We start from the raw sequence: 26,407 nt of genomic DNA, 5'->3' as shown, positions 1-26,407 counted from the left end.
TAAAATAAATGAAATTGTTATAGCTAAACGAATCTTTCAGCAAATGTTTTCTTTATGATTTGGCAGAGTCTCCTGAAGATGTAGCTCCAACAGTGGGATTTTCTAAAATTGACCTTAAACAGGGAAGGTTTGAAGTCACTATCTTTGACTTAGGAGGTGGAAAACGAATACGAGGCATCTGGAAGAATTACTATGCTGAGGCATATGGGATAATATTTGTTGTGGATTCCAGTGACACAGAGAGAATGGAAGAGACGAAAGAGATCGTGACTGAAGTTCTAAGGCATCCTAGGATATCTGGGAAGCCTATATTAGTGTAAGTAACACGAATAAATGTTTTACTACTAATCTATAATTTATTAAATGTTGTATGTATTCAGATTAGTACGATAATTCTTCCCCCTCGGCCTTACCTCTTTTAGTATCGTTACATAAGAACAAAATAATGGCTGCATTTGGTCAGACCAGTGTTCCTTCTAGCTCAGGATCCTGTCTTCTCACGGGCTAGATGCTTCAGAGGGAATGAACAGAACAGGGCAGTTTATTGAGTGATCCATCCCCTGTCATCTAGTCTCAGCTTCTGATAGTCAGAGGTTTAGGGACACCCAGAACATGGAGTTGCATCCCTGACCATCTTGGCTCATACTCATTGATGGAGCTATCTTCCATGAACTCACCTAATTCTTTTTTTATCCCAGTTATACTTTTGGCCTTCACAAGATCCCTGGGCAAGGAGTTCCATGGATGACTATGCATTGTGTGAAGTAGTACTTCCTTATGTTTGTTTTTACCCTGCTTCCTATTAATTTCATTGGAAAACCCTGGTTCTTGAGTTATGCGAAGGAGTAAATAACACTTCCTTATTCACTTTCTCCATACAATTCATGATTTTATAGACTTCCATCATAACCCCTTTAACCGTTTCTAAGATGAACAGTCAGTCTTTTTAATTTCTTCTTATATGGAAGCTATTTTCCACCCCAGTCAATTTTGTTTTAATGGTTCCTAATATTCTGTTCGGGGTTTTTTGATAACCGTTGCGCATTGAGCAGATGTTTCCCGAGCACTATTCAAAATGACCCCAAGATCTTTCTTGAGTGGTATCAGTTAATTTAGACTCCATCACTTTGTAGGTATAGCTGGGAATGTTTTCCCATATGCATTTATCAATATTGAATTTCATCTGCCATTTTGTTGCCCACTCACTCAATTTTGTGAGATCTTTGTAACTCTTCACAGTCTGCTTTGGACTATCTTGGTTGATTTTTTTTCTGTTGTCTCCAGATTTTGCTACCTGACTGTTTACCCCTTTTTCCAATTCATTTATGAGTATGTTGAACAGCACTGGTCGTGTTACAGAGCCCTGAGGGACCTTGCCATTTGCATCTCTCCACTGTGAAAACTAACAGTGTTTCCTGCCTTTTAACTAGTTACTGATGCATGAGAGGACCTTCCTCCTTAGCCCATGACTGCCTACACGGTATTACAGTTGCTGTACTGTATTGTGGTGTTACTGACGTATTTTTACACATCAGTCTAAGCATCGTGGTGTTAGGGGGCTAATTCTTTTTTTGAGCTTATTCAGAACATTGATCTTTCATCTTGAACTGAGTGTCATGAATACTCTAATTACATTTGTGGCATTTGATCCTCTTATATTTAGTCCGTTGTAAGTGCAGTTTATTCACGTTTGTTTCAGTAAAAGTAGAGAAGTTTAACAAATAACATAATATTTTTGTACTTAATACTTCGGTAGTGTTTCCATCGATACAGTAGTTTCAAGGCAGTTTGGTGTGGTATATTGTGTGAAAACATCAGTACAGGCTTATGCAGTGATAACATTATTTTTATAAATGGCTCTTTATATTTTATATTACCAGTAGTGCTGGGCATAGTTTTTCAGGTGAATTTTTCTCCAAAATCTGCACATTTTGGATTCACTTCAGTGAATTGTTTTGGCTGAAACAAAAAATGGTTCGTTTTGACACTATCCTAGTGAAACACTTTGATTTTTTGTGGTTAGATTCATAAGGGGATTTAGGCATCATTCACAAAACCACTGGAAGAGGAGGTAGTGATGGTGGTGCTGCCTATTGAGTTAATTTAGAAGGAATAAAGGGGACTAAAGAGTCAAAGGTGTTAATATAACCCAGCCACTGCCCAACATTAGATAGGGTCAAACATGATTCAGGGTTTGGTACACAGAAACCTTAGCCTATTTAATACCATTACAGCACAGAATTAAAAATCCCTTTTTAACCTTTTATTAAAGATATAGAAAATGAAGAAGAAACAGGGAAAGCATTTGAAATGTAAAGTATTAAGTAAGAATTGCATTTTAAAAACATCCTTTGTTTCCTTTCTCCTAAACTGCAGACGTTTCTAAAAAGAGGAAAAACCCTTTTCTGACAGTCTTTGATGGTATTAAAGATGGTGATAAATCCTTTTCTCCAAAAAAAGGATAGTTAGTTGAGCTGGGTTGGAGCTGTTGTTGCTGTTCTTGTTAAAGTTGGATTCCATTTCCTAGAGAAGAAAACAAGACAAGCACACACAAAAGGAGAGAGAAAAGAACAGCAAAGATGAAAAAATGCAGCTTCTGTCTCTGATGTTGACTTTCACTTGCAACCTCACTGCTGGAGAAACACAGGCACAGTACATAGTGTTATCAGCCATTTTGACCATTGGGAAACTTGTACCACCAGTGGAGGTGGCAGTGTTATCTGGTTCCCTCTCTCTGACCTTTTTTGGTTGGGACCTCATTCATGGTTAGGATGAAGCAGGTCCAGGGTCCTAGGAGACAGTAGGGATGGCAGCTCACTCCTTCCCCTTCTCTTATATTTGTCAGTCAGCATCACATTAGCCAGCTTTTTCTCTGCTAATTTTCTGCTTACAAAAAGACACTTTGAGAACCCCAAAAGGGAGTGATGGGCAGAACAGCCTATCTCTTCACTATGTTGTCCATCAACTAGACCTAATTTGTGATATTCCAGTGTTAGTTCTTGTTTATCAAGCATGATCTTAACACAGTCCTTGAGTTATACCATAGGCTTTTTTGTTTTTAACTAATCTTTTTGTTTCTTCTGCACCTTTTTACAGGTGCTTATTGAGATTTCTTACGAACGTCACACTTTCATTTTCTACAGTTGAGCTCACTGTTAGGATAAACTTCTAGGCCCAGTAATCACAACATACCTCCTCCACCCATATGCACAATTGTCCAGTTGCTAGGCACTCAACTGGGATGGGGGAGCCCTGGGTTCAAATTCCTTCTCTGGATCGGATCTGTTGCATCCCAGTGAGTATCCCAACCACCAGGCTATGGGGTATTCTGGAGTGGGACACTCTCATTCTGTTGAAGCTTTTCTCTTAGTATAAAATATTTGAATAGCCATTGGGCCGGGGTGAGGAGAAGATAGTGTGACTCTATATTCAGGGGTTAGGGAGCATACCTGGGTTCCAGTCCCTGTTCCAGAGGTGAGTGCCCTAACCACCGGGCTGTTGGTTATAAGGGGTACCGCTGCCTCTTCATTTGTGAATCTAGCCTTTCATTTTATTTGCTTTTAAAAAAAAATGCCAAATGCAAAACAGTGCATTCAGTCCAAACTGAATCTCTTCAATTTTTTTTTTTACAACTGCCATTGAATAAAAAAAAAAAAGTTATTTGCCCAGCTCTAATTACCAGTAAATTTAAGCATTCATAAGTTGTGCGTATCTAACACAAGGTGGTGCTACTGGTACATGATCAGAAAAATCTAATTAGAGAGAGCTTACTTTAATAGCAGTTGGGATTTGTTTTTGCTTTGGTGCCTATGCTTAATTTTAAAAAAAAGTTGAGGGTTTCAGAAGGTCTAGCAACGATAAGAACATTACATTTTGTTTGAATATGATTGACTTCTAAAATTCTACTTCTTCTAGAGTTTTTTGTTAAAAACAAATATTTGAATAACACCAGAAATAACAAACTTTACTAATTCTATTTTTAGAATAATTGTGCAAAAATAGTACTGTACAACAGCTCTGTCAAAAGAAACTTGGAAGTCACAAATGGTAAACTAGGACAAAACCCATGTGTGGCAGGCACAAGATGGGATTTTATAATACCATATATATACAGTGTATCAGTTTAGCCTTACATAACAAATGTTATCTACAAGGTTACCATGCATATAATTTGGAGGGGAAGCTCTTTGCTTTAAAGCTTAAGTGCTGGGAAGGTGCTAGTGTATGAGACTCCAAAAGTGAAACTGACTAGTCTGTCTTGATCAAGTTAAGTGAAGTACAGAAAGCAAACAGCATAAATGTTGAAAAGTAAATTGGGTTTTTTACTTGTCATCTTTATTATCTATGATGGTGTTAGTGGTACCAGGAAGACAATAAATCTATTTCTAAAAATATTTTAACCAACAGTGTTTTTAAAAATGAAATTGTGACAGTTGATGACTGTGTAATCTCCCTAAATGAATAAAAATTGTTCAGCTTTCCGTTATAAAATCTCTAGGTGCTGATCCTGTAGTTGGGAAAGGTGGGGTTTTTGTGCCCATACAGAGCCCCTGTGACTTCAGTGGACTTGACAAAGGCATATGGTCCTACCTGCATGGATCTAATTGCAGGGTCAGCACCATAATCATCATGCAGTGGGCTAACTCAATCTTCAAGTTTGTTGAAGTTGTTGCTTTTTAGCTGATTGACAGTACAGGATTTGTGGCACGCTGCCAAAATTCATGTTGTCCATAAATCCTAGTCCTAAAAAGGGATTCACCCATGCACAGCCCCATGACCCCACATGAGTCGGTGGACCTTTTTCCAGGATTCGTGCAATATGTTCTCTTTCTCTGTTCTTTTCTTGTACTAAGATTTAGTAAATGATGCACTGACTTTTAAAGATAAAGTTCTAGAAAGTAGAACTTTATGGCTCTAGTACAGTATGTTTAACTGTTAAGAAAATGTGTTTAATTTTTTTTCTACTCTATTGAAATTAAGAGAAAAAGCTACACACACACGAAAAACAAAGTATCAGGTGAATGATGACATAACTAAATGGAAGGAACCAGTCTCTGGAGTCACAGCTCAATTCCACTTCATTTTCAGCATATGTGTGCTGAAGAGTGATGAGAGTGGTTGAGATCTGATCACTGAATAGAAAAAATAGATATTAATGTTTCTTTTTAAGCATGAAATACCTATTGGAGATTGAGCTAAGTGCCATCATTCTAACATGGCTAGCACTGTTTTGATCTGTCTTTCCTAAATTATCATGTACTACGTAAGATTATTCACTCATACAAAAGCAAATGCTTGTGTTGTTCATACGTTGAAGTATTAGAACGTACATAGGACCGTCTCTGATTTTCTGTACAGCAAGTAAGTCTTATTGCATGTCCGTAATCTGTTTAATAAGGAATCTGCTTATCAATTATTGTATGCAAGGCCATAGAAAACCATCCCTCTTCCAAGGAAGCTGTATCCCTTTTTTAATCAGGCAATCACTCATTTTGGCTGTCCTGGTTGCAAGTCTAGCTGCACCTCTGCATTCTGTGTTCCCTCTCATGTCTTAGGCCTTGTGCCTTATCCTCTCCTGGAGTGGAATTCCACAATTCTCCCACTCTTAGATTGGGCCCTGGGATATAGCACCCTGTTTAATCAACCATGCTTATCTAGACTGTCTGCCTGAGCTCTGACACTTGTAGTTCTTCCTTTCAGGAATCTGACAGTAGTGAATATAGTGACCGTATCCCCTTCTTAAAACAAAGTACTGTAGGAATAGGAAGAAAGCATTTAGAGAGAGGATTTTAAATGTCTACATGCATGTCAGTCATACCTAAGGCTTGTCATCCCTGATGCTAACCTAATTAGGCCTCACTTCTGCGTGTCTCCACTTGGTTCCCCTGAGCAACTACCCCCCTCTCTTCAGAGAGACTTTCTGACCTGCTGTACTCATTTGTTCTTCTGCCTAGGTTGGCTTGTGGCCCTTCTAGACAAAATTGGATTTGCAGACTGGCTAAGGAGGAGGTAGACTCTTTAAAACTAACAGTCCTTAATAACCTTCAAGTGTTTGCTGAAAGGTGGCTTATTTTGAGCCTTGCTTTTGTTTCCTGCATTATTTTGTTTATAGCCCCCAGTTAAACAAAACCAATATAGTCATACAGTAAATATCCCAGTAACCATGTTAACGTAGAGCATTCATAAATTATTAGAGAGCAGCTCCAGTTCCATCAGTGTCGAATAAAAATTGCATGGGGAAGGAATGATGGTGGTAAAGGCACAGAAATGGAACTCAGCTCAGGTTCTGGTCTCAGCTCTGCCACAAACCTCTTGTCACCTTCAACAAGTCAGTGTAGTGCCTGATCTTCTTTTTCTTTTTAATAGAACCGGTGCAATTATATGTATTCAAATACCGCAATTGTATACACACAGTATTTGTAGTTACATGGTGAGTTATGCACCTAACTGGTCATGGGTGCATGAAGATGCCTGGCTTATATATGCATAATCATATGGTGGTTTGAAAATCAGGCTCTTAAATGTTTCTTCCTCCAGTTTGCTCATCTGTGACATGATGATAGCACCTCACTTAGAAGGGTGATGCCGAGAGTAAATTAATGTTTGTTAAGCGCAATTAGACTCTCTGATAGAAGGTGTTGATTACAATCAATGCAGGAATAGTTTTTTTTTCACAAAGAATTCCATCTTTGCGGCTGCCCCAGAGCAGCCCTGTTCCCAAACATATGTTGATATTGGTAAGTGCAACTGGATGATAGATTACGACTAAAATTAAAATGTGTCCTTCCAAAGAGGGGGTCAGTTTCATGTCCATAAAATTGCCATGCTGTAGCAGTCCATAGGTCCATCTAGTCCGGAATCCTATCTCCAACAGCAGTTAGTTCCTGATACTGCAGAGAGAGGTGCAGTAAGAAGGCAGAAACGTGATAATTAGCCCCATACACAGGGTCTCAAAACTCTCTCTAAGAACTGGAGCTAGGATATGCCCTGAAACACGAGGGTTTATATCCCTTCCAGAATTTTTATCATTAATTATGATAATTCTGAATATTCTTGTTATGCATATACATGTCCACTCCCTTTTTGAATGTTGCTAAATTCTTGGCTTTAGTTAATTCAGGTGTAATTGAGTTTCTTATTCTAACTTTTATCAGTTTTGATTTGCCACCTTCTAATTTCATTGTCCCCTTTGTTTTGTGATATGAGACAGGGAGAGCACAAGTCCCCGACCACTCTTCTCTCTACCACTTATTATTTTATATGCTTATATCATATCCCCTTTTATTTTATTCATTTCCTAAAATAAGCAATCCCAATTTTTTAAACTCTGCATATGAGGATTTTCCCATGCCTGTAATCGTTCTTGTCACCATTCTCTGAGCCCCTCCTTGATTGCTGCAATATCTTTTTGAGACAGGATAACCAGTTCTGTATGAAGTATAGGGTATTCCAGATGAGAGGACACCACTGATGTCTATTTAATACAGCTGGATAGAGTTTCTAGATCTGCCATCTCCCTTTGCATTAACTGATATGTCTGAACTTCTATAAGAGCTTGTCCAAATACAATTCCAGTCCATGTCAGGTAAAATAAATGCCAATTGAAGTGTGTCCTCCATTTTATCACTATAGCTGTGGGCACTCAGTTTTTCTGAAAATCAAAACCTGGGTGTGTCAAGTTGAGTGTACAGAAATTCAAAGTTGCACAGTCGGTGAACACTTTTGGAAAGGCGGTAGGTCAGTAATTGTGTTGATGCACAAGAATAAGTAGAATCTGGTTCCTGTAAAATTGAGCAGGGCTAATAAGTAAAAAGCAGTAAAAATTGTGTATCTCTTTTCCTCTATTACCATTAACAAATATAACTGAATACACACAGGGAACAGACCTTCTGGATTAAATGGTTCCTTTGTTATTTTTAGATATAATTTTTTTTTTTACTTGAGCTGTACTTTAAGAAACCATGACTGCAGTGTATTTTTGATTTAGTGTAATTGGCTTTTGTTTTAGCATAAAAAAATCATGCTGTTCATATCTCTGGGATATAGTTTGTGAGACCTGATAGATTTCCGTTAAGTGTCTAAATAAAACTATATTCAAGGTTCTTTTAAGCTGTTATGTGCTGACATTTTGGCCCACTGCTTTGTGCAGTGGTTAACTTTGAAGTTGCTAGTGTTTATATATGAGCATCATTGTAGCAGTAAACAATTTACAAGCTCCCCCCACAACCTGCAGCTACAAGGCAATTGATGTTCCATTGGGCGCTTTCAGTTAAAGGCCCTAAACTATAATCCCATTCTAGTGGAAATAGGGCTTAGTCTATTTTTCCCCACTTAAAAAGCACAATGCAAGATCTTTGGGCAGATATTTCCCAGGTAATGGAGCTATAGAATGGCTCAGTTACATTCTACCTGAAGATGACCATCAATGTGAAATCATTCAGATTAGTAGCTAAATTAGGGGAGAGAGAGAGAAATATGAATGAGACACATTGTAAATTCTGTGAGCCTCATTCATATGTTTCCTAGACATAGCTGTATGTATTAGAAGTGCATACTGAGAGCAGCATATGAAAGACTGATCCATGGGACATCATGTCTTTCATAAAATCTGCAGATATGTTGGCTGCTGACACCTCGTGCAGTACTGTAGGATCCTTCAGGTGGAAAGAGCATGAGTTGAAAAATGGTGGGGGGGTTTTCATTGTAATTTTTAAAGAGTGTTTTTCAATTTGCTCTGAAAACCTTTCACTTTTTGACAGTACCAAAAAATGGTTAGTGTTTGGGGTTTTTTTTTTTTAAAAAATCTTTTTGGTTTTCACACACAAACTTTTAATCAGTTTTTTTTAAATTTTTGTTGAAAAAACAGAATCTCAACCAAACTGAGAGGTGTGAGTGAAAATTTCCATTTTGACTGAAAAGCCATTTTTTGTCAACGTTTAAATGAAAATATTTTGAGCAACTTTGCTGAAAGGCTCTATACAAAAGTGAAAATATTTTCTGGATCTGTTTCATGTCACCTTAGTTTTGTAAGGTGTGTGAGACATTATGCCCCATATTCTTCATAGAGATATTATGATGTGATTATGGCATAACTAAGATGTATTTTATGCAAGATGGGTCAAGTGAGGTATCATTGAAAAGGTTGTGATTTACTGAATATAATTATCCTATTTGTTTGCATGTATCACTTCTGTATCCGAAGTTAGGAATATTGACTGCATCAATTACCAGTGGGTTTACACCAGGGGAAAGCCCACAAGACAGAATGCAGTCTGTCTAGATGGCTCGCTGTGAGGAAGAGCCATTAGACAGAACAATAGGTCTTTGAAGAAGCTAAACTCCTCCCTTCCTGGAAAGGCTTCCTGAGGACCTTACAATTAGTCTTTGAGTTATGGCTGTAGGGTCATGTGATCAAGTTACCTGTTACTGGAATCCATCTTGGAATATCAGTGTTTTTCCACTGACGGGCATGGGAACTAAGTTTGGAAACAAAGGCTTCCCGCCATATGCAAAAACTATTTGAGGCAGGGGAGTGACCTCAATGTGGGTCATTCTTCACTGTCTCCCCGCCCAAGATGACTGCTGGAAACATCTAAGAAAAAGACTGGGGAGAGAAGAGCTGAGCCCAGGCTGGAAAGGTGTCCGGCCTATGAAAGAAATACCTAGAGTTTTAAGCTGCAAGCAAGAGCAGCTTGCCTTCAAGAACCTCTGCAATCTGCCTAAAACAACATTTAAGTGAGAATTTCCTAGTTATAACCAATTTCTTTAGGATATTGAGCTTAGCTTGCATGTTTGTTTCATTTACTAGGTAATCTGCTTTGATCTGTTTACTATCCCTTACAATAAATTTAAAATCTACCTTTTGTTGTTGATAAACTTGTTTTGTTTTGGTCATAACCCAGTGTGTGGAATTCATAACTGGGGGGCAAAAACCTGTTGCATATGTGTCCCCACATTGAGGGAAGGAGTGAATTTCATGAGCTTACGCTGTACAGTTCTCTGTGCAGTGTAAGACGGTGTAATTTTCAGTTTGCACTCCAGAGGGGGGTGTGCACTTGAGTATCTGGGTAGTTCCTTTGCTGAAGCCTTCCCATGCATGGGGTAGTCAGAAAGCCTTTTTGCATGTTACAACAGCTGGGTGTGTCCCTACGTGTATGTCTGCTGGTGAAAATGTGAGACCGAGAGCGGGTCTGCAGCTTGTCACAGCAGAGCACAGGCTGGCTCAGTGTTACACCAGTTCCAAGTGGCACTCCAGGGGGAACCCGTCAGAATGTGGTTATCAGTAATAATTATGTCTTGGAGTTTAATGTCCTTTTAAGACATCTCTCTCTAGATCCTGTTGGCATCTGCTTTTTATTTTATCCATAGCTAGAAGTAGTATCTAAAGACATTGACCTACTACATTTTCTTTGCCATACAACACTACTGCTTAATTTGCTAAGCTTGTTTTGCTAACGTAGGTCTTGTAAGAGTGTTGGAACACTTAAATGGCTAATCAATATTTTATATGCAGTGAATAGCAGTGGAAAATAAGTTAGAGTAATAGAAAGTAAGACTTGTGTTCATGTGATTCATATGGGTCAGTTCTCTCATCGATGTCGTAGCAGTTTAAACAGATCTCTAATGCTAATGGTTTTTCTTCTTTTGTGCATAAATTCCCCTATGCTCTAATTGGGAGGGAGGGTCTAGATCTCATATTATGTAGACAAATATCCAGCCTGCTGGCATTATTAAAAATGATCTTCTCTCTCTAAGTGCTTGAAAGCATGGCAATGAGAGTAAATTTCATAAAAATGTCAGTGATAGCCCTTGAGACTTATAATAGATTGCTGGGTAGGGCAAGGGGAAATGTTGTATTTTCAAGGCAGAAAGTTATTTTTCTTTTCTGCGATCTATTTTGTTAATGAGGGACTGTAGCTGCTAATGTATCAAATAGTTGCATAACACAATCATGACTGTCTAACGCACTTTTCTAACCAAAATGTATTTTCCTTGTCTGTTAGCGTTTCTGTATAACTCTGCGGCTATAGAAAGCCCATTTTATGTTCTAGTAAACTGCCCTAACAAGATCTTGTGTTTTTATTAGTTGTGCACATATACTTCAAGCACCTTGGCTAACCAACATAAACGATCCACATCAAAGTCTCACAATGTCTATATACGTTCTACTTTCATCAATTAATAGCAGCCTTTGCTTGACAAAATATGACAAGGGATCTTTACACATTTTGAGCCCTGTGCCTGTTTTTTTTCTTTCCTCTCAAAACCTTGGCAATATATTATATATTTGTCTTATTGTGTTCTAATACGGACAGCAGAAACAAAATTCTTTCACTATTTAGTTCCTCCTAGATGGAAAATTATTTTCATAGCTTGTTGAAAACCTGGGCTTTATTCCATATTAAAAAATAGAAGCGTTTTTTCCTTTGAAGTAAACAGTGTTTTATTAAACATCCCTACAGTGTTAGCAGGAAGAGCTGGACTGATAACACATTTCTTTCACAGATAAGAATGCAATATGTACATCTATAACACATGGGATCTTGTGGAAACAGGTGGTGGTTGTTAAAATGTGCACTTCATGAGAATAATATTTTAGGCAGGGTTTCTTGAACTTTTGTTTGGTTCAGTCCTTATATTTAAATAATTAAGATATAGACACATTAATTACACATCATAGACACACACATTCACTCTGGACAGAAATATAATTCATACATTTTATAAATGGAGAAATGTGCGTGGTTCCCCTCTCCAGTTGGTAACACTTTTGATTTTTACCACGATTCTAGCTGTATATGATGTTTTAATTTAAAGCCTCAGTTCCTGGAGAAAAGTGATTAAATAGATATCTCAGCTTGCAAATTAAAAAAAAAAAAAAAAAAAAAATTGCTTGCCCTCATAGTTGTTGAGAAAAGCCTAAAAACATGACTCAGATGCAAGCTGAAGGCTCAAAAACCAGAAGGCAAATAAAAATAACCTTAAACTTATTTTGTTTTTAAAAAACATAACTAAGCCACTCTCAGGGTTTTTGGGGCCCGACACATGACTTCTGAATGTTTGGTGTTAGCAATACTGTTAATACTTCCCAGCACCACTGGCGGAACCTCCTATGACCTTGCCTTTATATCACACTGGTCACTGTGATAACCCACCAGCTCCACTGGACAACCTCTTGTAAAGCAGGATTACTCTGGGTTGGTAGGATCAGAAAAGGTGATCTTTCCACTTCATCTGTGTTTCCAGTGTAACACTTCTACCACAGCCTAACAGAAGCAGAAAAACTGCTGAGAATCCCTAGGTACTACTTCTCTAGTTCTGCCAGGAAGAGCCACTTGCAGGGGCACAGAGAGGATATTTTTTTTTTTTTTAGTGTGAGATGCACAGAGGTAAAAGGAAAGAGCCCTCGAGGTGGGGAGAGTAAGCAGAAACAAACTGAAGTGTAAATGGAACCCACAGAGCTGCTCCAAAAGTTCTACTGGCAAAATGGTAGCCTGCGAAATTTGAGAATCATCCCTTTTTGTTATCTGCAGCGTGGACAACACCAGCAACATATTGTTTTACAAAGGTTTCTCTTTCTATACCTGGCTGCGAGTCTAAACTTCTCTCTTGATGTTTGAACATAATCTTGAGTATTGTTTACACCCATTTCAATGTTGTTGATGATTTCTCCTTGTTCCTCCACCAGAAGCGAGATCTGAATAAAAAATTCCTTCAAGTCTTTGATATGGTTCTCCAGATTGACCAATTCTTTGTGTCTTTGTTCAATCTCTGATAGTTGAGCTTTAGTGATTTTGACTTCAGTAAGCAGATTTTCATTGAAAATCTCCCATTTTCCTTGTTGAAGCATATCGTTCACTTCTTCCTCGGAGACCTCTTTCCCAACCACGTCAAGCTGGCGGACAATGAATGTCTTGCATTTCTCCTGCTTGGCTGTTATAGCATCATTGTATGAAAGCATGGTGTTTTGGAAACGCAGGAAAAGGAATGCATGCTGAGATGTAAGGATTCTTGCAACAGCGGAAGATGGCCCGTGTTCGCTTTCAGACTTCTTCACTGTTTTTGACAGTTCATCCAAGCATTTACTTACATGCTCTGCTTGAATTTTTATTTCTCTTGTAATGTTGGACTCCTTTTTAATAACACTAAACCTTCTCATTGAGGACATGAGGTTTTTCTGCTGCTGACCAAACTTTTGAACATCTTCTGCCAAGTTACTAATCTCGTCCTGAAGTCTCTGGATTTCATTTAGGTGCCTCTCAGTTATGGGCTCTTTCTCATAAATAATAGCTTGCTGTTCAAACTCTACTTGGTAGTCTTCCTTCACCCCAGGCACACAGCTGTTCTCTTCAGCTAGCTGCAGTTCTTTTGCTCGCAGTTTAAGTTCTTGAAGGCGATCTTTCATTTTTTTCCGTCATGCAAGGAACAGCAGGCTAACTTTGTCTTTCCTTAGGAGTTGAAGTCACTGTAATCCTAAATGTAACAACAACAACAACATCCCTGTTTAGCAATTATCTGCACACAAACTGGCTATGCAGATGGCAGAGAGCTGTTCCTGTGCACAGAGATAAGATGTCAAAAAAGCAGCAAATGGGAGAATATGAGCATCTGACTAAATAAACCTTGTATCTGGTGATTACAGCTGTTTGATAAATTGCAGTTAACATAAAACCACAAGCCTTTGACTTGAATCAAACAGGTGCCAGTTAAGAGCATATCCCAGTGTTTTCAGTGCAGAATTTACTCCCTAAATGTACACTGGCCTGAAGTCCAAGATGGGCTGTTCAGTCCTGGGACAGCAGTAGTTTTATTATTTGGTATCTAGAAATTAAAATTGATTAGAAAATGAAGGTAGGGCATGTTTGGGAAAAAAATTGTTTGAAAAAAATTATTAAATTTACGTTTTAATATGAATTCTTGGAGTGTGAGGTGAAATTCCTACTAGCATAGCTCTGAATTTGCAGGATTAGAACAGGAGTTTTATACCATTCTCAGCTTCCCAATGGGCATCACAGCCCTTAATTTCTAGTCCTGGGATGTTATAGGCTAGACCTTTAAAAGTGAAACATTTTTGTTTGGAAAAGCTATTTTAGGCCTTTTGTTTAACATGGTTTAGAAATCTCTGCCCCCCCCCCCAACCCCTCCTCCAAGGCCTGTATAGTTAAACTAAGGGTAGCTACTTTTAAAATTCCTTTATTGTTCTGTAAGTTGTATTTGGTGCATACAGCATTCATGGTAGTGTAGTTGGAAGATTTTCTCTGCCTTTATTAGAATTACAGTAGAACCTCAGAGTTACGAACACAGGATTTTGAAAGGGAATGAAACCAATGTCTGACGACGCAACTTTAACAAAACAGCACTCTTGGAGTGAAGCTTTCTTTGAATGTTTAGCTTACACTGTCTTTGGTGTGCAATAGTTTTAAAGTATTTAGTTAAATGTTATACTGTACGGGTCATTACATGGAGCAGAGCCCCAGATGGCTGCTTGTGTTGCTTGTGCTTATTGCTGGCTCACAGACTCATGGGGGCTTTCAAATAGTGGTAGTCTTAAACAGGGTGGTGAAAAACCTTGTATGGGCTGGTATCTCAAATGTGGAATTGACATTTTTGTGGCTGTTTCAGAGCTACTGCTGTTAAGCCTTCTTCTCCTCTTCCTACCCCTCACCCCCCCATCAAAGGAGAAAATAATTGATGGGATTGTTTTTGCAGTAGAATCTCCGTTCCCAGCTACTGCTCTGGAATAGGACTTGGGGTAACTGTCTAGTTCAGGATTTTTGTGCAAGTACAGCATAATACGAGAAAGTTGTATAGTACCTGATGACCTTATATTTGGAGCTACTAGTGTAAAATTCATTTTAATGTCTCAAAGCTTTAGTCAGCCCAAACATTTTTCCAGAGGACATCTACAACATGACTCTGAAACTCTTCTGGAATTAAACATTGATTATACTAGGTCTGAGACAGGAGGAATATATTAAAATTATAAACCGAAGATAACTACACTTGGGAGTGTAAATTACACAAGCATCATTAAATGTGAAGTTAGTGACTTTTCAGTGCTTTCTTTAACAGATTCTTTATATGTTGAATGGGAAATATATTCTACATATAAAATGGAAAATAAATTGTTTATATCTAATCTAAACAAAGTTAGGATTTTCTTTAATGTCTAAATTTGTTCATGTTGATTCCAAACTGCTGCTTTGTCTATCAGGATAACGAGTTGTCAATGTAATACGTCTACATTAGATGTAACAGAGCAACAAATTACCAAGGGTAGATCACTTCTGGATTAAATTATGTTTATAATCTTTTCTGTGAATGATCAGGAACCATAGGTCTAGTCAGCAAAACAGGTATGTACATTTGGAATGTCAACTCAGATATCAACCAACTAGTGCTGTAGTACTGTTTTTATTAAAGTTTGGCTAGTAGAAATTTCTCATCATGTGCACTGAAGAAAAACACAACACTCCCCCACTCTCCTTGAACTCAAAAATAACTAATGTTTTGCTCAAATTTTCCAAAAAACTTACCATTTGGCAAAAAGCAAGAATGGAAAATTTCAAAGTAAGAGGTAAAGACTGAAGGAAGAGAGGAGCATGTGATAATGGGGTTGTAAAATCAACTTCTGTGCGTCCTTAGCTATAGAGGTCATTACTGCCTGCTGTGACAAAGGATAAATGATGAAAACTTATTGTAAATTGTTCACTGGTCCTTACATAATTATACACATTACCATGACTACAGTCATGGTTTGTTGTTTGGCTCTGAAATCCTTTTCATTGCGTCTACAGAGATGATCCAAATGTTCTAACAGTTAGCATTTTGGTAGGTTTACTCTCTGTTACCTTTACCTTTAGGATAAACTTCTCACTAGTGGCAAAAATGGAGGATTTGTGCAGACTGGGACACAACATCTCCCTTCCTATGGACTTAATAGGGGGAGTTCAACTGCATCCTATCTTGAAAATTTCCCACCGCTCTTAATTGAAGTCTACATTTTGCACAAGGTTAATCTTCAGATGAACTTCACCAATTAGATCAGAACACATTAGAATATATGAAGCAAGTTACGTTACAGAAGGGCTTTAAAAACGTTATCAGAGTTCACCATCATACTGCCAAGATTCAACTCTATAACCTTCAAATAATTCAAAATTGCTTAGAGTTACTGCATAAAGAGTTGCCTCCACAGTTAGTAAGTGTAAACTAGTGGAATGTAGTGCCATTTTGGCTGTTTTTTTGGTGGTGATAGGATAACTTTTTAATATACTGATGTTTTTAAAAAAAGTGAAGATCTTTAACAATCAAGTTCAGTGTGTTTATATATCATCGAAGCAGTGACACACGTAATGACAGTGAAGGAGTGATTCTTATAAATTGTCAGGATGCAACATACCTTTTGTACATATTTACACAGTAGTGTGAACACCTTAAATAATAGTACAGTTGTAGTTTCTCTGATCCCTAGTCTACACTTAAGGTCCCTAAATACATTTTTGCATAATGAAAAGTTATGAAACTAAACGCTTGGGAATATATTTCCAACAAACTTAAATATGCCTGTCCACAGGAAGATTTAACAGGAAATCAAACCCAACCATAAATGTAAACTGTGTTAAGACTTTTTGCTGCGGGCCATAAGTAATTGGAGAAGAGATAGATACTGTATCCTTGCATTGGTAATCTTCCCCTGCTCTCCTTGTTTTTTCTTGGTTTTTGCTGCTATCTTATAGTTTTTTGTGATACAATGTAATAATTTTCTAAGAGCCAACAAATCCACCAGTGTCAGTGTTTTGGTAATGTACAGAGACTTAAGTTCAGGCAAGCCTGTTAATCTACTGGAAAACATTATTTTGCTCAAAGCAAAGAAGCCCTTGCATGATGTATTCATGTTACAATAATTCCTTAGCATTGCTAAACTTACTGTACATCTGCCCATAGTAGAAGACGTGATTTGTTAGAGATAACATTCTTTTGAAATGTTTCAGAATTGCTTGGCACCATTTAGACTGCTCCAGGGAAAGTTCAGATTGGGGCATGTGAAAGTAATCAGGAGTGCTGAATAAAACTTCAGAGAAGTGACCTGAAAATCTGTTTTAGCATAACCTAACACGTCTGTTGACCCGTGTTAATTTAGTATGATTTAAGAAGCCTATAATTAAAAGGCAAGTTATAAGGGCACACCATTGGTGGTAATGGGGTGGCAAGATAGAGCTTTTGTGAAGCTGAATGATTTGCAGTTAATTGTTGGAAAACTTTAAAACAAGCAGTCACCATGTTACCTCTTCAAAACCAGTTATAACCATATTAAAAGTTGGCTGCCAACTCTGTTAGTGTAAACATGCAATAGCAGAAAAACACTGTTTTTGGATTTTGTATGTGTTTTATATATCTTTAAACAACTGTCTACTTAGTTTCCAAGTATTTGAGTGACATTATCTTCAAATTGGTGAACGCACACTTCTTTATAGGAAAATGTAGTGATAGTGTATGAATGTCCTGGGACTGTGTACTGGAATATTCAGAATACCAGTCTCCTATCTTTCCCCATGCACTCACAGACTGAGCAATTAGTGTTCAAATATTAAACTCACAGAGTTAAGAGGAAAACACTTTAAATAGCTGTTAATAATTGGACGACTTTGTGCTTTTACTTTACAGTCTTAGTGGGAATGGAATTGAAACTTAGTTCCATATCTTACATCCTAACAGCCTAGTCCCTGCCTGCAAACACTGCTTGCCAATTAAGCTTGTCAGTGTGTTGGCAACTAAGAAAAATGCAGAGTCAGAAGTTTCAGGTAAATACAGTTGACAAGTTGAAGTGGGGGATAGGCAGATTGTGTAATTGCTGGTAGTCTCATTTATGCTGTGGCTCAAAACAAGCGGTGTAAGTGCTCAGTATTTTCAGTCAAACAGTGCAGCTTTAAATGGCTGTAAACACAGTTGGTATCCATTTCTAACATGGTTCCAAGCTATATTACAACTGTGTTCAGAAACAACGCTATAGACTATATGAGAGAGAAGAACCCTGCATGACAGTCACTTTTGAGCACAGTGACTGGGAGCAAAGTTTTAAGAGTGTAGTGTGGTCTAGAGTCCAAGTCGTCATTCTTAGGTGTCTCATATTAGAAGTGCAAGAATAGGTTCAGTGAGATGTGCAACATTTGAAATGCCTATAGTTAAAATACTTTTTGCTCCACATGGGAAAAATTATATTAGATCTGAATTTTCAGTTTGTTCAGCAGCTTTGCTTGTGTATTTTCTCACAGAATTGGAGAAAAAATTGTTATGCTTTCAACATTTTTCTGTAAAATCTTCCAGTGACGTTATCCCAAATGCTGCATTAAAGTAGATACAGAAGAAAAATTAAGTGCAGGCATAGGTTTTCTTTTTTTAATTTAAAACACCTTGCTTACGGGATTTTCAAGCTAATTTTTTTGTTTATAAAATGGTAAGCAGGCTTGATGAATCTTTACTCTATTAAAAAAAAGTCACTGCTTTAAAATGTTAAACGAGCTGATGTTCATGGAAAAATAGCTATTCTTAAATTGTATTGGAACGGGTCACATTTTCTGTTTCTATGCCAAATTCAGTCCAGTTAGACCAGCTTCTATTTTTAAAACGCTGCATTTGTGCATATTGTAAAAAATGAATTATTCACGATAAACACTCTGGGTATCTCTCTCTGTGTGTGTTATATGTTGTGCAATAAAAGGAATGTAGCAAACAGAGGGACTCTGTGAAGGTTGTTCAGCCTGAAAAAACATACTCGCTATGACAAGCTTTATATACTGAAGGTTGCTATAGTGTGTTAAACTGCACTGCATATTTATAGTGCAACATCGTTGTCCATTGTGTTGAAAAAGTAACCAGTAGCAGGCAATAATGCTTACGTTAAAAATGCTGATGCTTGAGGCTTACGTTAAGAATGTGATGTCCAACTGGCACAAAGGAATTGGGATCATACTAGAGCGAGTGCTTTGGGGGCTATTTGTCCATACAGCTGTCCTAGCTTGCTGCAGGTAGGCTTTGCCACTGACTCCTTATAGGGTTGTTGATAGAGGGTGCCTGGAACAGGACTCTGCTGTAAGCAGAGAGGGGTGTATTTAGATACTTGGCAATTAGCATGAGTAGGTTTTGAGGAAAAGTGATGGTATTGGGTGCAGTGTGTCAAACTGGGAGTCGGAGTAGAGGACAGGTTTGAGGGGAAAACAAGGAACAAGCTTTAAGAGCTGGAAGGACTAGTGGTATTAATGAGGGGGTTGTTTGAGGGGGTTTGGGTGGTTCTGGATGTGACATACAGGGAAAAAAGTGATTTCTTTGGACATAATGGTAAGGATTTTAGGATTTCTGAGGGACTGGTAAACTCCAGGAGAGGGAACTGCAGAATTTTGTGAAGCCATTGTGTTCTGGGAAGCATGAGAATTACTGTAGATTGCTAGCCTTGAGATGTTGGGTGGAGGAGGTGATTGTGAGCAGCTGAGATAGTACAGGGTTGAGAATGGGCTGAAGCTCTAACATTAGTGGAATGGGAAGAAATGGTGGCTGTTGTGAGTTATAGTCTGTGTAAGCTTTTATGCCTTCAAAGTGCTCTATAACAGCTGATTCTCTACATGTTCCTGTGACGTAAACATCTTATTGCCTCTATTTGCAGTTGGGGAAACTGAGATAAGAAGTGAAGTATCTTGTACACATTGAGTCATTGGCAAAACCAGGATTTGGATTAGAACCTGCAAGTTCTGGATCCTTTATTTTAAACATTGCCATAATAATAATAACAATCACAATTCCCACGCATAAAGATAGCATTTGTGCTGTATCTCACTGTTTCTTTGGGTAATGGAAAGTGAGAAGTGCATGCAGTATGGACTTCCAGAACTCAACACTAACAGCCTGGAGATGGCCTCTTGCTGTTAAATGAACACTGCACCTGGAAGTCCAGACTGACAAACCACTCTTTTACTAACTGCCGAAACAGGCAAGCTGTGTAATGGGAGTGGATAAACTTAATTAGAAACCAGAATGGAGCTTTTTAAAGTTTCTAACGTGGCTTTTACCATAACTAATATCCTAACTTTAAAAATGTCTTAATGTTGTCAGTGCCTCTTTTAAAAAAAACTGACAGGGTTTTCAAAATGAGTAATGGAGATGCTGACCTTTTTTCAGTTCATTTGTGGCTACAAAATGGAGTAGTTGCACCTTTACTTGATTGTTGCAAATATAATACCACAACTGCAAATCACAAAACTCCCCCAATGAAAATTAGGCAAACCTCCGCTGCAGTGGTGACTATTTTGGAAGCTCAGCCACTGCTATACTTCGAGGGCAATAAAACCGGGTAGCATGGGAGATGGGTGAAATCAATGCATTTAATTTCTGTAGCATCTGGTAGCTACCTAGACCATTCAAGGCTTGCTCTTCTGACTTATACAACTGGAGACTAAAAATTTACTCTGTAGATTGCCAACTAGTGCTTGGTCCCATTTCACAGCTGCCAGACCAGAATGCTGACATTGTAACCATGAAACAGAGCTTTACTGTCATGTGAGAGAGCTTTCCAGACAACTTTCAGTATTTTTATCAAAAGAATGGCACGGTGCAAAGAGCACACATCAACTGTATGCTGACTCCACAATGAAGTTCTCTATGCAAGTGCAGTATAGCAGAGGCAGTAGTAGTGTAACTTTCTGTACTGCTCTGCCTTTGCGGGTGAGAGAGATCTTAAACCTTCATGATGAACCAACCCATGGCCCCTGAGATGCTACTGCTAACAAAGCTGACAAGTTTTTTGTTTTTATGGACACAGTTATATGAGGAAGTAGACTAAACCCACCAATTCTCTTTACATTGGCCACCCAACTAGCTCTTGGTATGATCTGGGTCAAATAGAATCCAATGAGCTACAGGTGAAAGGCTTTATATCCCATTACCCAATTTCTACAAGGCTAGAGCTGGATTATTAAGTCTTCAGTCTTTTGTCTGTGGAAGGTTTCCAGTTCCTTCTCCTTTATAACGTGTTTACATATAGTTTAAATCCTGTGCATAGACATAGGAAAATACCAGTTACAATCTATTGTCTGTCTGTCTGCCCACCCTTCAGCCTGAAGTTTGGAATCCTTGTGTTGAACTCAGAGTTCTCTCTGGATAGAGCCTGTTTGTTTCAAAGTCATGAGTCATGATTCAAATAGTACAGGGTGGAGAGCTTTGAGAAAACACTCCCAGTAAATAGGAATAGGATTCAGAAGTGAGGCAGGAATGATTCACAGGGTAAGTTGTTCTAAGTGAAACGAGTTAGAATTCGCAAAAAGAAAAGGAGTACTTGTGGCACCTTAGAGACTAACCAATTTATTTGAGCATAAGCTTTCGTGAGCTACAGCTCACTTCATCGGATGCATACTGTGGAAAGTGTAGAAGATCTTTCTATATACACACACAGCATGAAAAAAATACCTCCTCCCACCCCACTCTCCTGCTGGTAATAGCTTCTCTAAAGTGATCACTCTCCTTACAATGTGTATGATAATCAAGGTGGGCCATTTCCAGCACAAATCCAGGGTTTAACAAGAACGTCGGGGGGGGGGGGGTGTAGGAAAAAACAAGGGGAAATAGGTTACCTTGCATAATGACTTAGCCACTCCCAGTCTCTATTCAAGCCTAAGTTAATTGTGTCCAATTTGCAAATGAATTCCAATTCAACAGTTTCTCTTTGGAGTCTGGATTTGAATTTTTTTTGTTGTAATATCACAACTTGTCTGTAATCGCGTGACCAGAGAGATTGACTTCCGCAGGTGGGTATTGTAGTTGTAAGAAAGCTTGACAGAGATCTTGTAGGTGTTTGTCTCTGTCTGAGGGGTTGGAGCAAATGCGGTTGTATCGCAGAGCTTGGCTATAGACGATGGATCGTGTGGTGTGGTCAGGGTGAAAGCAGGAGGCATGTAGGTAGGAATAGCGGTCAGTAGGTTTCCAGTATAGGGTGGTGTTTATGTGACCATCGTTTATTAGCACTGTAGTGTCCAGGAAGTGGATCTCTTGTGTGGACTGGACCAGGCTGAGGTTGATGGTGGGATGGAAATTGTTGAAATCATGGTGGAATTCCTGAAGGGCTTCTTTTCCATGGGTCCGGACGATGACACGTACCAGATCTCTATCAAGCATTCTTACAACTACAATACCCACCTGCGGAAGTGAAGAAACAGATTGATAGAGCCAGAAGAGTTCCCAGAAGTCTCCTACTAGAGGACAGGCCTAACAAAGAAAATAACAGACCGCCACTAGCCGTCACCTTCAGCCCCCAACTAAAACCCCTCCAACGCATCATTAAGGATCTACAACCTATCCTAAAGGATGACCCAACACTCTCACAGATCTTGGGAGACAGGCCAGTCCTTGCCTACAGACAGCCCCCCAACCTGAAGCAAATACTCACCAGCAACCACATACCACACAACAGAACCACTAACCCAGGAACCTATCCTTGCAACAAAGCCCGTTACCAACTGTGCCCACATATCTATTCAGGGGACACCATCACAGGGCCTAATAACATCAGCCACACTATCAGAGGCTCGTTCACCTGCACATCCACCAATGTGATATATGCCATCATGTGCCAGCAATGCCCCTCTGCCATGTACATTGGTCAAACTGGACAGTCTCTACGTAAAAGAATAAATGGACACAAATCAGATGCCAAGAATTATAACATTCATAAACCAGTTGGAGAATACGTCAATCTCTCTGGTCACGCGATTACAGACAAGTTGTGATATTACAACAAAAAAAATTCAAATCCAGACTCCAAAGAGAAACTGTTGAATTGGAATTCATTTGCAAATTGGATACAATGAACTTAGGCTTGAATAGAGACTGGGAGTGGCTAAGTCATTATGCAAGGTAACCTATTTCCCCTTGTTTTTTCCTACACCCCCCCCCCCCGACGCTCTTGTTAAACCCTAAATTTGTGCTGGAAATGGCCCACCTTGATTATCATACACATTGTAAGGAGAGTGATCACTTTAGAGAAGCTATTACCAGCAGGAGAGTGGAGTGGGAGGCGGTATTTTTTCATGCTTTGTGTGTATATAAAAAGATCTTCTACACTTTCCACAGTATGCATCAGATGAAGTGAGCTGTAGCTCACGAAAGCTTATGCTCAAATAAATTGGTTAGTCTCTAAGGTGCCACAAGTACTCCTTTTCTTTTTGCGAATACAGACTAACACGGCTATTAACTCTGAAAAGAGTTAGAATTGTCATTAGCATGATTACTTCAAGTGGTAGCCTAAGAGAGGAGCTGCACTAGAAATGGCTACAAATAAAACTAAGACATAGAAAGATTATTATTATATTTCTAAGTATATCCTATACTTAGAGGTGGTGGAGTTGGCGGGGGGAATCTTGAATTGGATAAAGTTGATTCTCTTTAATCTCCTTCCAAATGCATGTATACAAACTCTTCATTCCATCCCCATAGCAGGTGGATGGTACTGCAGCACCTTACTTCAAGGCATATCATGCCACCAGTTTTTCATCAGGTATGCATCTGATGAAGTGAGCTGTAGCTGACGAAAGCTTATGCTCAAATAAATTGGTTAGTCTCTAAGGTGCCACAAGTACTCCTTTTCTTTTAGCAAATACAGACTAACACGTTTTTCAGGATAACTCACTATTTTAAAAGCGGAGTTCTGCTTTAAAAGTGAAGGTACAGAAGGCCCAGTTTGATAGGTAAAGTAGTATAATTCACTGTATTTGAGAAAGAAATACCAGTGCCAATTTATTGGTAAGTACAAAAAAAGCACTGGTGGATTATGTGGCTGTCACACTTCTCAGCAAATCCAGAACATACTGTAAACTGAGTCTGTTGTTTTGGAAATAGAAGGTAGGAGACTACTTATAGCTAAAAATCAGTTTTAGATTAGCTAGTTTAATTTTGTAATATTTTACTTGGTTAATATCTGTTAAAGGTGTTCTGCAAAGAGAGGAGATGGGAATCAAAAGAGGCTTGCTTTCTCGTTCTGTCATAATATATAAGGAGGACTGAAAGTGTGAGTTTTTGTATGTTTGTTTTATATGTTAGAAATACCATCAATATAGTCTTGTCTTCTATGACCTTGCCAGAGATTTCATTGGAAGACTAAAAAATTGCAGGGGAACTTACTAAGCCCTTAGTTGAAGGGGAAGGGATGTGGAATCTAAAGAAATCTTTTCTCTCAACTCTAGGCTGGGTGTTTGAGTTAAATAGGCATAAATGAAAAACACAGTGTAAACAGGAAATAAAAATCCTTTCCTGTCTTAATTGCTGAGGTTTCACTTTCTTGGTATTAGTAGGAGTAAGTCATTCTATTTGTTGTCCATATGGCCTTGCAGGAAGAACAAGGTAGAGAAGACCAGAATTTCTAACGTTATAAACAACAACAAAACCAAATTGAACACCTTTTTAAAAATAAATACATAAATGCATTTATTTTAATTATGAATTATTAATACAAGTAATAAATTCAGGCTGCCTCTATATACCATGAAGTGCAGAAAAGCATAACCGACTTGCTTTTCCTTTGCAGATCACTGTTATGATCAGATCTCCTCTGTGCATACACATGCACGTACCTCTCCTTTGTTTTTCCCATTACATATGGTAAGAATCTTGGTTAATACACTGCCTTGGCGGAGGGGAGAGAGAGACCAGTATCCGTGATCTGTAAATGAAACCACTGTTGCTCATGGAAAGCCATTCCTATTGATTTACTTCTGCTATTGCTAGCATTTCTGATACTGTACATTTTCTGAATTTGTGGTACCCTTCACTGTTTGTGGTTTTTGATGGGCAGTATTTTAGAATTTTGGGAAGTACAAAGGCTTTAGAATCAATTAGAGAGAATCACATTTGAAGGCAATACATGATTTATCTTGTGAGGTCAAATTGGGTCCAAAATTTTAGGTTCTGTAGTCACAGGCTTTTACAAAAATTATTCCACATAGAAATGTTTTTAAGATACTACTTAAAGAAAATCCATTGGCAAGATAGGAGTCAATAAACCCCTTCAGTATTTACATTTCAGCATTGTACTTATGCATGAAAATCACTGGATCTTGAGCCAAGCTGAGAGACGGGCAAAAAAAGAGAGAAAAGTAAAACTGGTTTTGTAAAATTCTTTCATGTATGATGGAACTTCAGATATAAATACAGAAATGTGCAACATGACATTAATGTGAAAGTGTCCTCTTTCCATATTTGGATTAATCCACTAAACCATCTGTTGGATTTCAGAAACATGTAGCATTCATGTTTCTGTGGCTCAGGTGTCTTAAATTTTAGAAATAGGCAAATCAAGGAGTAAGTTATTTTGTATTATTATGAGACATTCAGATTTTGCCTATAGGTGAACAGAACTTTTTACTGAATGCTCGTCTGTGTATCAGCAATACTTTTCTTAAATGCCAGATGCATGATGTCAGTACTACTAAATGTGCACAAACACGCCCTTTCCCATGACTCTTCAAATAAAGTTCAAAAGCTCTAGTCATCATAAAAATCCTAATTGATCTAAAAGTTTTAGTGCTTTGACTTTAACATATGCAGAAGTAAATGTTAATATGCAATCTTAAAAGAAACCCAAGTATCTTAATATAAAATTAAAATAAAATAAGCGTGCTCTTCTGTGTATGCAGTTTTTCACTTGGTAAACTTAATTTGACAAACTGAGTGAAGCACTCTGCTGGTTTATCACTTCAGGTATGTTTTCATGTATGCCTCTCGCAGTTTTAAAACATGAACCTTCCTAATTAACGATTCTACTGACTTGAAACATTACAAGCAAGTCCTTTCCTTTAAGGTAATTCTGGCAGACTTCCAGAAAAATACATTTATGCATTAAAACTTGTCTCACAAATTAGCATCCATATACATGAGCAGTAGAATTGTTGAGAGCATATTTACTAGTAGCACTGTCAAATTCTGAGCAGGGGAGACAGCCTCTATTTGTGTATCTTCACACTTAGTTATTTCATTTTAAACTGTACTGCAAACTGTTTCTGTAATATTTGCAACTGTTAATGCAAAATAAAACCAACTGTTTACCTTATAATGCTGTGCTGGTGGCAGTCGTCTTTTGTTTTGTTTTGTTCTTCGGTGCTGGAATCCTACTTCTAAGGGTGAAATTCAGTGTATCCTGAAAAGTATGACTTTGACCATTTGCTTAAGTAATGTGTCTTGAGTGCCTTTCTGTTAAACAGTTTCTGCATGCCTGCTCCTCCTGGTGCTTAAATAATGGTCTGGAGGGTGCATCTCAGAGAGCTGTGGTATGAAAAGCTGACTCCTTGCAAGTAGTACTACAGTAGAAGAGCAAACTGGTTACTTTACTCTTGAGGAATCTGGTTCTGCCAGTTGGAGACTCAGCCTTGCG

General features: G+C 38.3%; 2 protein-coding genes across 8 annotated transcripts in view; one reads left to right on the top strand and one right to left on the bottom strand.

The window, feature by feature from the left end:
• Positions 1–26,407, top strand: part of ARL13B (ARF like GTPase 13B) — a 79,722-nt gene that overhangs the window by 11,299 nt on the left and 42,016 nt on the right. For all 7 annotated transcript variants that reach the window (XM_084641941.1, XM_084641944.1, XM_084641940.1 and 4 more), the window contains exon 4: positions 67–316. In XM_084641941.1, coding sequence (XP_084498067.1) covers positions 67–316 — 250 coding nt within the window. The remainder of the gene's footprint in view (positions 1–66; positions 317–26,407) is intronic.
• Positions 11,947–26,322, bottom strand: STX19 (syntaxin 19). Its single transcript, XM_084642026.1, has 2 exons — positions 26,083–26,322; positions 11,947–13,473 (listed from the first exon to the last, which is right to left on the bottom strand). The coding sequence occupies exon 2, from the start codon at positions 13,403–13,405 to the stop codon at positions 12,524–12,526; it is 882 nt and encodes a 293-aa protein (XP_084498152.1). The 5' UTR covers positions 13,406–13,473; positions 26,083–26,322; the 3' UTR covers positions 11,947–12,523.

The sequence above is a fragment of the Lepidochelys olivacea genome (assembly GCF_965140295.1).
Source record: "Lepidochelys olivacea isolate rLepOli2 genome assembly, chromosome: 1".
NCBI classification, from domain to species: Eukaryota; Metazoa; Chordata; order Testudines; family Cheloniidae; genus Lepidochelys; species Lepidochelys olivacea.
This window is presented reverse-complemented; position numbering and strand designations above follow the sequence as displayed.

Coding starts and splice junctions, on each gene's coding strand:
- STX19 (XM_084642026.1), bottom strand. CDS start 13,405: ATGAAAGATCGCCTTCAAGAACTTAAACTGCGAGCAAAAGAACTGCAG.